General features: G+C 39.8%; 2 protein-coding genes across 2 annotated transcripts in view; one reads left to right on the forward strand and one right to left on the reverse strand.

The window, feature by feature from the left end:
* Window positions 1–5,673, forward strand: part of TUBE1 (tubulin, epsilon 1) — a gene marked incomplete at its 5' end in the record, with an annotated part of 12,427 nt that extends 6,754 nt beyond the window's left edge. The window contains 5 exons of the mRNA XM_009077618.1: window positions 289–307; window positions 1,045–1,185; window positions 2,623–2,763; window positions 3,666–3,840; window positions 5,418–5,673. Coding sequence (XP_009075866.1) covers window positions 289–307; window positions 1,045–1,185; window positions 2,623–2,763; window positions 3,666–3,840; window positions 5,418–5,576 — 635 coding nt within the window. The remainder of the gene's footprint in view (window positions 1–288; window positions 308–1,044; window positions 1,186–2,622; window positions 2,764–3,665; window positions 3,841–5,417) is intronic.
* A 1,572-nt stretch (window positions 5,674–7,245) lies between these two features.
* The window catches only part of WISP3 (WNT1 inducible signaling pathway protein 3), a 7,424-nt gene continuing 1,339 nt past the window's right edge, over window positions 7,246–13,330 (reverse strand). The window contains exons 2-5 of the mRNA XM_009077619.1: window positions 11,102–11,378; window positions 10,501–10,743; window positions 7,925–8,118; window positions 7,246–7,527 (exon numbers count right to left, since the gene is read on the reverse strand). Coding sequence (XP_009075867.1) covers window positions 7,246–7,527; window positions 7,925–8,118; window positions 10,501–10,743; window positions 11,102–11,378 — 996 coding nt within the window. The remainder of the gene's footprint in view (window positions 7,528–7,924; window positions 8,119–10,500; window positions 10,744–11,101; window positions 11,379–13,330) is intronic.

The raw sequence follows: 13,330 nt of genomic DNA on the forward strand, positions 1-13,330 counted from the left end.
TCAAGGTGTGGCCTCACCAGCACTGAATGCAGGGGCAGAATCACCTCCCTGGTCCTGCTGACCACTCTGTTCCTGATCCAGGCCAGGATGCCTTTGGCCTTTTTGGCCACCTGAGCACACTGCTGGCTCATGTTCAGCTTTCTATCTCTCCAAACTCCCAGGTCCCTTTCTGCCTGGCTGCTCTCCAGCCACTCTGTCCTCAGCCTGGAGCGCTGCATGGGATTGGTACGGCCAAATTGCAGGACCAGCACTTGGCCTTGTTAAACCTCAGCTGCTTGGAATCAGCCCATCTCTCCAGCCTATCCAGGTCCCTCTGCAGAGCCCTCCTGCCTTCCAGCAGATTGACTCTCCCCCCCGACTTTGTGTCATCTGCAAACTTGCTGATGGTGCACTCAATCCCCTCATCCATATCATCAGCAAAGATATAAAAAAGAACTGGGCCCAGCACTGGCCCCTGTTGAACACCAATAGTTACCGACGTCAACTGGATGCGGCACCATTCACCACCACTCTGGGCCATCCATCCAGTTCTTCACCCAGCAGAGAGTGCCCCTGTCCAAGATTTGCCTTTCTAGGCCAGCTGTATTATCTTATAAATGCCATTAGATCATTGTTGCTCCTAAACTGTCTGTTGCTGCAAGAGTTATACTTCTGGAGTCTGTTTTTCTTTTAAACAGCTTGTCAGGAATGTTAAGTCACACATGTTTTATTACAGTCTGTTTATTAAAATTGGTATTAATTAACTGGTATTAATCAGCTATGTCCACATGCTGAAAAACAGTGCTAAAGACTACAGTTGGGAAACATGGTCTTGTTCTTGATGGTTCATTGTTCTTCAATGAGAAGTGTAAGTAAATAAGATATAGCACCATTACTGCCAGATGTGAAAGCTTTGTAATTATGCATGAACAGTTTTTTGAATGCTCTGTTGTTTTACTGTTTTATTGTACAGAACATTTGAAAAATAGATTTAATGAAAGTTCACATTATAAAAGTGATTTACTTGGTTTATAACACTTTTATAACGGTTTGTTAATTTTTCAGCTCTGCTAGATTTGAAGGTTCCCTAAACATGGATCTTAATGAAATCAGCATGAATTTGGTTCCATTTCCTCGACTTCATTATCTGGTTTCAAGCTTGACTCCTCTGTATACACTGGCAGATGTTAATGTACCTTCTAGAAGGTAAGAAAAAAGTATTATGGGTGTTTCACATATAGAGCTTAATTTCTGATTCTTGCATAGTTTTCATTTAAAAAATCTCTTCTGTAGCAAAGCTTTTAATTCTGCAACATTTTCAAATTGGTCTTGCTGATTTTTGGAACATCTGTTGTCCTTTTTCTTTGTAATGGTTGAGCCAGTAAAGTTGTCATCTTTTAATCTATGCTGGGAAATGTTTGTTTTGGAAAAATGTATTACTTATGTAGAACTCACACCACAGGTTCTTTTGAGTAAAAGTTGCACTTGACTGACAAAATACAGTAAAGATGAACAAGAAATTAAACTAGACTCTTTGGGAAGTAAAGGCGTCTTCAGTCTGGAAATGCAGTGAGCCTGTTTAACAGTTTATTGGAACAATAAGATGACACTCATCAGATTTTGTGAGATTTTTTTATCCTTCTGACATAGCAGAAAAATGAAAAATTCAAATAGATTTTACTGGTTTTAGGGAATTAAGTTCAATCAGCAGGAGGTCCAAATAGTGGTAGAGGCAGCTAAGGGTAAGTGATGGAAGTATGCAAAGCTGAGAAGAAGGCAGAACCACCACAATTCTGTGACAGTTGGATCTGTTGAAATCATACATACCCTGAGGAGACAGTGCAGTGCTGGGGGGAAGGTAGCAGACTATGGGGAGATGGTCAATCAGAAATGTTTTAATGAAGTGGGAACAGTAATATTTTTGTCTCCTTAGCTATTTTTTTTAATAGGCAGATTGTGTCAAAAGATTGTAAGAAAGAAGAAAGAGGTGATAAATGCAGAGAGTTTGGGACAAATGGAAAGAATAGCTTAGATGTTGTGGGTTCACAGAAACCTCAAGGCACCCCATCTTTGATATCCCACAGTCCAGTGGAACTTGCTTTAGGAAGAGGGAAAGAAAGAGTATGATCTGCAGTGTCATTTTTTAAAGCATGATAAAATTAGATGAGTGGACAAGTATGTGTAGTCTGTCTTTTCCTAAATGATTGATCAGAATACAGTTCTATGATTCATTGACCCCTTTAAATAATGAAGTGTAAGAGGCAGATAATCAGTTCTGTAAGGGTCAGCAGTGCTTTGATACTCCTTGTCAGATCCTTCACAGTGGGATTGTCCACTCAAATTGTCATATAACCAGAACCTCAAGTAGTTAAATCCTTTCACGTATTTTTAAGACTTTGTAACCATTGACCTCAAATTGCCTTTATAAAGTCAACCTCTCTGACTCATCAGTGGCTTGTAACAGGAGGGAGAAGAGAGGGAAAAATCGATCCAGTGTGTTTTTAAAAACTTCTAATGCCAATATATGTACATATAAAGGTTTGGCTCTTTTTCCTGTTATTTAATCTCCAGAAGGTTGGGCATTCTGAAGAACTTTTGTATCCGGCTTTACTAAGAGTGGATAACAGTTTTCTTTTCACCTAGGCTGGATCAGATGTTTTCAGATGCTTTTAGCAGAGATCATCAACTAATTCAAGCAGATCCAAAGCATAGCCTCTACCTTGCCTGTGCACTTCTTGTTCGAGGAAATGTGCAGGTTTCAGACCTTCGCAGAAATATTGAAAGGTTTGTAATACACACAAAGCAGTCATGGGATTTGTACTGAAACTGTTGTCAGTTGTCCAGAGCACTCAGACTTTTCATTTGAAGAGTTTCAATGTCAAATCAGTTTACTCAAAAATATTTTTCTTAATTTTAGAAGGGAAGAAAATGTAATTAACTTATATAATGAGTGAGGATAAGTCACAGCATTCCTGGATTTCCAAATAAAGGGAACTGACTAGATATCCCCGTGCGTCTCTCTTTCTAAAAAATGCAAAAGAAAGCAAAGCCCAACCTTCCAGGGATCTCCTGACAGTAAAGATGTTGGAGGGATTAGTTATGTGGGAGAAGTTTGTTTTCACTTGAACACAAGGCCCCTGTCTTTCATGGTTACTTTCATGTAGATAGGAAATCATCCTGATTTTAACAACTCTGTATTGTTAGCACCCTGTTTCTTACACTATTGAGCTACCTAAATATCACAGGAAAGGTAGGCAAAGCTTCACATAGAGAATAGAGTTTAGAGGCAGGCAGGGGTGCATGGGGAGAATTTGTGAGAATCTGAAGCATTTTACTTCTTTCAAAACTACAAGTAGGCTGATTGACCCCACACAGTATTAATCTGCTGCATTCCTAAATCTCAGAGTGCTTGCAGTCCCTTTTATAGAAATAGCTACTTGTCACTTCACTTTTCAAATCCTGGTACATTAAATTAACAAAACAAAATTGGCATTTGCAATTTAAATTTAAAATAGACACAGTGGTTCAGTCTGAAATCTAAAATGTCTTATTCACAGTGATAGTTATATCTGTATTGCTTAGTTCTGAAAACTTAAGTGTTAACCTTTTCAGACTGTTACTTAACAAAGGAAACTTAGTCTTTGTGTTGTTTAAATTCCTTAGATAACTAAATTTTTGTATCACAGGTTGAAACCTTCTCTGCACTTTGTCTCCTGGAATCAAGAGGGTTGGAAAACTGGTTTGTGTTCAATACCTCCTGTGGGCCATTCCCATTCCCTTCTGGCTTTAGCAAACAACACCTGTGTAAAACCAACTTTCATTGAACTCAAAGACAGATTTATGAAGCTCTACAAGAAAAAGGTGCAACTCTTACTGTTATAACATCTATCGTCACTAATCATTAGCATCTTGCCTTATTGGGAAGCAAATCTTAGTATCGCAAAGGGACTGCTTGAAATTAACAGCCCAGGATTTTTATTTGTGTTACCTGTCAGGGAGTCATTCCAACAGCTTCTGCTTAAAAAGCATAAACCCCTTATTAATCTGTACCTACCTGGCAATATCATAGAAGTGTTCAGGTTGGAAGGAACCTTAAACTCATCTAGTTCCAACCCCTCTGCCACAGGCAGGGACACTGTCCACTAGACCAGGTAGCTCGAAACCCTATCCATCCTTCCAGGGATGGGGCATCATCAGCTTCTCTGGGCAACCTGTTCCAGTGCCTTACAACCTTCACAGTAAAGAATTTCTTCCTAATATCTGACTAAACCTGCTCTCATTTTAAAGCCATTACCCCTTGTCCAGTCACTACATGCCTCTGTAAAAAGTCCCTCTCCAGCTCTCTTGCAGGCTTCCTTCAGGTATTGGAAGGGCACAATTAGGTCATCCCAAAGCCTTTTCTTCTCCAGGCTGAACCATTCCAATTCTCTTAGCCTTTCTTCCTAGAGAGGTGCTCTGTCCCTCTGATTATCTTGGTGGCCCCTATACTTACTTTCTTTACATACTTATACTTTATATACTTACTATATGTACTTAATCTTTGCTTACTTATGCTTACTGAGACCTTAGATACTTACTTCCTTCAGCAGTGAAGCATTATCTGACAGATCTGCCTATCAGTTTGTGGTAGGTTCACCTCGACTGGCTGCCAGGTGCCCACCAAGCTGTTCTCTCACTTCCACAGGACAGGAGAAAAGTACAGTGAAAAGCTCATGGGTCAAGATAAGGACAGGGAGATCACTTGCCAGTTACTGTCATGGGCAAAACAGATTTGGCACAGGGAATGTTAATTTATTGTCAGTGAATAACAGAATAGGACAGCAAGAAATAAAACCAGAACTGAAAACACCTTCACTCCACTTGCTTCTTCCCAGTCTCAGAATTTCACTCCTGTTCCTTCTTCACTGATCTTGGTGTCTGCAGGGCTGTTTCTCTCACATTTTCCTAAATCTCTCTCACGGCTGTTCAGCATTTTTACCCCTCCTTAAATACGCTGTCACAGAAGCATTAGCAGCATTGCTGATGGGCTCAGCTTCAGCCAGTGACAGATCCATATTGGAGCTGACTGGATCTGGCTCTGTCCAACATGGGAGCAGCTCCTGTTACCTTCTGACAAAAGGCACTCCTGCAACCCTGTGCTCCCCCTGCTACCAAAACCTTGCCATGTAAAACCAATACACAGTTTGGTCAGGTGTGCTGAAGAAGACAATATGAAAACATGGATGTTTAAGAAATCAGTAATATCAACCATGATTCCATAGGAGATTTTTACTGAAGTTGTCAAGTCTTAAACAAGGGATGTCATGATATAAGTCTTTAAGTCTCCTTTCTACTGTGCTTGCACTCCCTGCTTCAGTGCTGGCTAAGTGGTACTTACTGAGCCAAAGAAATTAGGTGTCAAGAAAAAGGGTAACACTGAATGTTTTGTATTCTCATAGGCTCACCTTCACCATTATCTGCAAGTAGATGGGATGGAGCAAAGCTGTTTTTCTGAAGCTCTGTCCTCTTTGTCTGACCTAATAGAAGAGTACAATGAACTGGATGCTACGAAAGGTGGGCCTAGAACATATCCATCAAGACTGAAGATAGCTGTGTAAAGAAGGATGAACTGATTGGGCTTTTTAACACAAACCACTTCCTGTGAGACCACTTCAGTTAAGCAGAATGACTTGCAGCATGCCTAGCTATTGTAATTCCAAAGTAAGCCTGGGACAGTGGCTTCCTCAGCTTGAGAGGTGTCATATCAAGTGATAAGCCCTGCCTGTAAGAAAGATTTGAAGGCACCCAATTATGGCTGGTATCAGTAAGAGCAGTAATCCTAACTGTGAAGTAAATTGACACACCATCTGCTGTGAAGAGAAGGAAGAGAGGTTGTAGCAGCCAAAAATGTAATTCTTGTCTCAGACTTTCAGCTTACGGTAAACTGAAGATAGGTCTTGCTTCAAAGAAGGATCACTGTTGCTAGATTTGGTTTTTAACAAGCAATTATGAAGAGAAGAAAAGCCCACATGGTCTTTGCAAAGATGAAAGCAAGTCTGTAATGAAACTGTTTTCTTAAGCTTTGCAGTAGACATTTCAGAATGCTCTAAGCTATGTTCATTGCTTTAATATTTTTCCTTCTGTGTTGTACTTAGCTATATTAGAGCATTCTGAGTTGATATCAAAATTGGCAATATCAGAAAATTCCACAAAATAAGTTTGTTTCAAGTGTTATACTTGGAGTATTGATTAACATATTATTTTAATGATTCATATTCATGAATGTTGAGTTGCACTTGCTAATGAGATAACAGTAACCTCTGAGCAAAACATGCACTTATAATGAAGTTCTAATGAGTGGAGGAAAAAGTTTGTAGGCCTGAAAGAATGCAAGTGAAATAGATGTTTTAATATTTATAATTGCCATGGTAAGCAGCTTTTTATATTACAGTAAGAACTTCTATAAAATAGAATATACAGCTATTTCCAGTTGCTTGCCAGCCTTGGCTGGCTTAAAACAAGACTAGTGAACTGTTACAGATCAGAATGGATCAATGCAGTGATTTCTTGAAGCCTGACGTCCTTCTAGCAGAGTTGGATTGGTTGTATAAATAAGCACAATTTTCAATGTATAAACCTAGAAGCATTCAATAAAACATTGTGATAACATTTGTTAGGAGCATTTTTTAAGAAATCATTCTAAAAATAGGGATTTCCTTAAAATGTTGCATCTACTATCTGCAGTTGCCCAGTTACTTGTGCCTTTACATGTGCATTGTGTATATTCACACTGGAGAGAGACTACCCACTGCAAAAAGCAAGCTGAGTGTAAAGCTGACTTCTGTTTCAAACAGCATCAATGTGTTTTACTATTGCAGATACACAGTAGAAAAGGTTAATGTGAGAATCCAGAATGACTGGTGAAGTATTACAGGGTACTTTTTTTCTAATAGGTTAGAGCATATAGTCTGTCTTTGTGGGCAACAGTTTGTTACTGTGGAGCATGAAGCTTGTATTGCTGTGCCTTTCTTAATTACCAAAAGTTCTTGTTTTGACAGTACTTGTGTTGTGTACATTCTTCTCAGGAATGTATTTCCCCATACAAGAACAAGTACATTTAAGAAGATGCACTCTTTAATTGCGTGTTCTAGGTGCCATTTTAAAAATGCCTGAGTATTCACACGTAGTTTCAGTACCAACACTGTTGTGGCAGGGGGTTATGCTAACTCTTCAGGGTGTAAATATGCTGTTGCACTCTCAGTAGGTTACAGTCAGTGATGTAACTTGTCATAGGACTTTGAGTTCAGAAAATATGTCTCCTGGAGCACTGCAAATCCTCTGGCATACACATGATGTTATCCACATCATCTTCCACTTGAAGAAGCCTTCATTGGGACACTCAAACTGTACAGTGATCATTTTGGACTTATTAGGTATGCAGCACCTCTTGTCCAAGCACACCCCACAGAAAGTCAGTTTGTAGCGTTGAGTAGTTGAACATCCAGAAAAAAATAGTTTTTCTGCTGTGGGAAGCTGGAATGTCGGTTGGCATGTTTTTCCTTTTGGAATCTTTAATAGTAAAACAAAGAAAAGCCTGAGTTTTCACACATTAAAATCAGACCATGTAAGAAAAACTTGCAATGATTACCTAGAAATATCTTGAAAATTACTGAGTCTGAAAGTTGCCTTTCTTTATCAGTCAGCAAATAGAAAATGTGTTTGGTTTTGAGTGACTGCCCATCAGGGCAGCACTTATATTTCAGGGCATCGTATTCTTTTGCTTGAAATTACACATCTGTAGTTTACTATTGAAACCTGAAGACTGAGGTGGAAAACAGAGAAGAGTTATTTTAAAACCCTTAAGAAAGAAGTAAATGTTTTATTAGTAGTTGCTAATACATCCATTTCTCCATTAGTTCCAATATTTTCATTTTCTATTAGGAAGTGATTTTGTATTAGGAAATACCTTTATTGTTTTAAGCATATTCATCAGACAAGGCTGGATGAAGCATAATCTCTTTTCTTTCTTCATTTCACATTTTCTGTTGTCATTGGTGACTCTGATGGATATGCCTATGCCACAGGTCCTGGAACAGGGAGTCCAGGGAGTTGCCTGTATGAGGCACTTTTTCTTCAAAACCAGTGGTAAGCTTCTGTAAGCTAAGACAGCAATACATTACCTATGCAGCAAAACAGCCCAAAAGGATGAATTGAAAATACAAGGATAAGAATTTGATTTCTGTTCATGAAGGTACTTCTGTAGGTAAACCTAAAAATGAGACCTAAATAATATACAAAATCTGTCTGAGGTGCTATTAAACTTTACTGACACTGGATAGTCAGATCCTGGCAAGGACTATGAAACTGCATGTGTTGTATGACCCTCCAGGTTCATGTGATGAAAATGTTTTGTGGAGAGTTATTTGTGGGCTGTTTGTGAAATGATTTTTTATTTTATTTCAGGCCAAGCATTGCTTGTAAAAGGTTGCTGAAAACATCAGTGTTGGTTTCTGTGTAGGTATTGTGAAGGCTTTAGGATTTGTATTGAGGAATAAAATTCCCCAATCACTTCTAGGAACCACCAAAAAGCCTATTTTCTGATGGATGAAGGCTGAATTAGGTTGGGTAGAGTACACTTTAAAAAAATAAAATCACAGTGGAAAAGTTCATTGTGAAACTCTGCAAAAAAACCTATGTGGAATCTGTGTGTTTATGTAAGAGCACAGGCAGTTATAGGGATACCTGGAAAGTAGACAGCAATTTAAAGATCTCATTGAAGCAAACAGTTTAAAAGCCTGTCACAGATCTGCAGCAAATAAAGGAAAGTTAAGTGGTTGTTTATACTTGGCACATTTTTTTAAAGTATGACCTGGTTCCATCCATATGTATCCGAATCAGGTAAATGAAACTGAAACAAAGCCAGAAAACAAAGCAAGAGCAGTAAAGTGAAATTTTATTCGCACTACCAGAAACAGGACTTTTCAAAATAGATATTGGCCCATTAAGCCATTCATGGAGTCCCTGCACAAGGTGACATGATACTTCTGCTGGACTGGGAAAGGGGAGGGGGAAGACTTCACTTTGAAATAAAAATCTCAAGGTGTTTTTCTTCAGAAGGTTCCTGAAGAACATCAGGGTCCCTGAGCCAAGCCCTGTAGGAAGTGTGCTCTCCTAGCTGGATGTCTTCTCTCAAGGTTGTCCTGTGCATATGCAAGTTCCAGAATAAATGTTGTGAGATGCTGTGTTGTAGTCAGTACAGGAGTTACTAAAGGTTGGACTTCAGCTTTTGGATCTGCTGAACTTCTGCAAAGTAAATGGCTTAATACTGTTCTCCAGATATATGACACACATCTCCCTGCAAACTCAACTAATATCTTGCATGGGGTCAAATCGTTCGGTTGCCATTATATTATGTTCTCTCTTCAATCCGATTAGCACTGTTCTCTAGCAGTGAAGACACTCAAAGTCAGTTGCCTTACTGAGTGGGTGTTTATACAACAGCATTAAGTACATTTCTGTGTAAAGGTTTTGATGCTAGATATAGGTATTGTATCACTATTTTGAAGTAAAGATGAGCTTCTTTTATTTTTGTTAACTTGCATAAACACTGCTAACACATTGTTAGATTGAGATTTCATGAGCAGCTGTGTTTATCTGCAGATTGACTTATGTGCATCTACCTGTTACTCAGCAGCCTTTGAGAAGGTTTTCTGATAAGCTTTGTGATCCTTTTAGTTTAATTTTATTGATCCATGATGATGATTTGAGCTGCCACCAAATAAATGGCTCAGCTTTCTCCTACCTGCATGAGTTGTAACAAAGATGACTTTCACCATGGAAACTTGCACATGTACAAGCTTAGGCATCTGTGGCCAGGGAAGGGCTGGGATAGCTGTTCTGGTAATGGTGCTTCCTTGGAAGTGAAAAAGAGAACTATGGTGTTAGCAGCAGAGCAAGAATGAGATTAAAAGGCTATCAACTGACCCTGGCAGAACTGCATGGACAAGCTGTGGATGCTTTTGATCAGACTGAATAGAGAAGAAATCAGGGAGTTTTATCCTTGCAGTGACCTAAAATTTGTGAATTCAGGAAAGCCACTAAGGCAGTTTTTATCATGTTCTGCTTTCATTGAAAGAAAAGGCCTGCGGCATGTTAATGTAGGTATGTGTGAAAACCAAGACTCCCCACCACCACAAAGCAGGAGAAAGTGAGACAGATCCCAGGCTGCAAAATGACTGTCCACCAACATCCCTAATTGGGCTGATCTGATGAGTAGTAAACCTCTGGAAAAGGATGCTTTGGCCAATTCCCTGGTGACAGAAGCCAAAAGCCTTTTTGTTTTTCACATTCATTAGGTTTAGAGAAAAGAGTCTGTGACCTGAGAGTAAGAGGGATAAGTGGGACAGAGCAGTCACCCTGGCAATGGCCTTGAGCAAGAACTGAGAAAGTGCCAGTGTGCTGCTTGCCTGGCTGCTGGAGCCAGGGACACTAAATGCAGCAAGGCTCATGTACAGAAAACTATACCAGTGCAACCAGGCTCACCTGACATCAGCCTGTAGTTGGTTGTTTGAAGTTGCTTGTGCTGTCCCAGGCCACAGCTGGATTGTCCAGGCTTCTTTCTGCCTGTGCCCCTGGTGCAGGGACTCGCTGATAGTCTCGGTGTGAATACAAGGGTACATCCAATGGCACCACTGACACACAGGCACTTATAAAGTGTATTAGGCTGGAAGGTCTGCCCATTGGGATAATAAACTCCGTTGAGCTCACATCCTACAGCTACCAGATCTGAAAATGGTGAACAACAGTTGCTAACGCGGGAGAAGCACATGGTTCTTGCTTACAGAGTGCTAAAATGCAGTAAGTTTTATGGCACCCACAGCACTTTAAATCTATGATCAGCATGTCTGCAAATAACAGGCTCATGCACAATGAACTGATTTCACTAATGCATTTGCAGGTAAATTTAAATAGTCCCAGCCCTACTCTCAGATCCTCTAACTGAACAGTCAAAGGACTAAATGAGGATAAATTGCTTAGCACAGAGCTGTGCAGCACCTGGAAGCAGAGTTTTCCTCCAAAACCCTTCACCTGTGTGATCCCACCCTCCTGGATTTCAAGAAGGGAACATGAAAGAACAACTTACATGCACACACGCCTGTTTCATACCTAGGCTCATCTTCTGAGTAGTCACAGTAAAGACCTTTGTGGGGATCACAGACATCTACTTCATTGCAAGGCTCTCCTGCCTGCTTGGCACAGACCTTGCAGCAGCCACAGCCATCCTTCACCAAGCTTACCCCGGGGGTGCAGGCTGGCACAGGTGGGCATCTGCATGGCCAGTGACAAACCTCCTCTCGCTGGTGGACTTGGCTGGTTTGTGAAGGTTTCTCTCCAGGCTGCACTGGTGGGCTGTGGAAAAACTTACACACAGTGGGATATTTCGAGCGCTGAATGCATTATGTGTAGCTGGAATAGCATAAAATGCACTTGAGATGGAAAAAAACCTGTCAAGGTGCATGGAGACACTTAACATTTCTCATCTCACAGGATTGAAAAGTGAGAAGCTGTGAGGCTTAGGTAGGAGGCAGAGGGCCATTTTCATCAGTCACTGGCATGCATTGAGATGCTGTTCCAGTGAGCCTGGCCTAACTGCTTGTACAAAACACCATTCATTGGTCTTTCCTTTGCCTTCCATAGGACAAAACCTGTAGTAGAACTAAAGCAGGAGAAAAATGTTTGAAAGTAGACAGTGTATTCATTTAAGCATTCCTTCCCACAAACCTTTTATCAAATGAATCAACTTTTGATTCTTTCCCTTTTTTTCATAGCCAGCCAGAGTTTTGCTAGTTCTGATGGCAAAAGCCTTTTAAAATAATGAACCTCTTTTAATGTTACTTTTACTCCAAAATTTGAGTAGCTGTTTGGAAAGGAGCATTATAATATTTACAAATTCTCTAGTGCTAGACACAAAAATTTAATCCTAATAAAGGAGGCTAGTAATGGTACTGAGCTTAATAGGTTGCTTTCCAAGAATGTATTTTATTTGCATGACTAAGTCTTCATTGAATCCAGGGCTTACAGTGCAAAGACATATCTCATTAAAGAGATTTGTATCAGCAGTAGGAAGTCAAGATCTAGCCAGAATTTACAGTTTTCCACATTCTGTCTCAGAATTCATGGCTTCTTTTTTTTTTAGTAAAGGAAATCCTAAGTAATTCTTGATTGGTTTATTTTTTTGAGGCATGGGGGGAGATTAAATCAGCACAGAGTGTGAAAGGATCTATTTGAGATAGGTATGTTCTGTCTGCTTTTTTGAAGCACCACATCTAAAACATAACAATTTAGATCTTAGCATTACATATTTTCATGCTGCTGATCTCAGCAGCAATGCAGGTCATGCTATAGTTATTCACCACGGATGACTGGTTCCATAGTTAAATGGAGACATGCACAGCACTTGGCCACTAGCACAATGTAAGGCCTGGGAGCCACTCTCATCAAGCAGCTCTGACTGCCCAAACAGCCAAAGAGAAACAAGATCCAGCCCTTCATCAGGTGCCAGTATCATCATCGAGCTTGAGAAAAAAAATAAAATAGCCTATATATTTTTCTGGGCACATGAAGCACAACCGACCAGTTTCTTCCTGCTCCTCCAAACTTCAGGGCTCTACTGATGTAGAAATCACATCCAGCAGAGATGCTGAGGAAAAACTAGGGAAGGAGTCTTTCAGCTGGGCTTTCCTTCTGCTCAACTGTCAATCTGGAAGTATCTGCAGAATTCAGCATTTCATATGTCACAGCCTGTGAAAGCTCTCCCAGCATAACTGAGCTGGCCTAATTGTGTGCAGCAGTAAATGACCTTTTAAAAGCCTTTTTTATACCATTAATTTCCATTTTCATGATCATATACAACTGTACTTATGATATCTTAATCCACAGCTCCTAGTGAAGCTCCAAGGTGGTAGCTTTCAAGATCCTTTGAATGGTTTTTAAGATGGATGTCAATTTGCATAGGCAATTCATATAGTAAATGAATATTAAATGTCATATGGTATTCCATGCAGCATGAAGAAGATAGTTTCACAAGTGTTATTTTGTTACAGGATTTCTTCTAATCCTTTATACCTAAACGCAGCAATAATATAGAAACAACTTAAGTGTACTTTTTTAGGCAGTTAAGTCTTTCCTATAAACCATAATGTTAATGTGATGGACATGTGCATTAGAATGTAAAGCTTCCTAAAGGATTGTTCTGGAAAGAGGGGACACAGGTGTTCCTATTCATTTAGCAGTGTTCAAGACTGCAGGGTCACTTTAGGAAACACTTCCTTGCTGCTTTTTTCTTTTTAAGCATATCATTATTATTATTATT

The sequence above is a fragment of the Acanthisitta chloris genome, unplaced genomic scaffold (assembly GCF_000695815.1).
Source record: "Acanthisitta chloris isolate BGI_N310 unplaced genomic scaffold, ASM69581v1 scaffold25256, whole genome shotgun sequence".
In the NCBI taxonomy this organism is placed as follows: Eukaryota; Metazoa; Chordata; class Aves; order Passeriformes; family Acanthisittidae; genus Acanthisitta; species Acanthisitta chloris.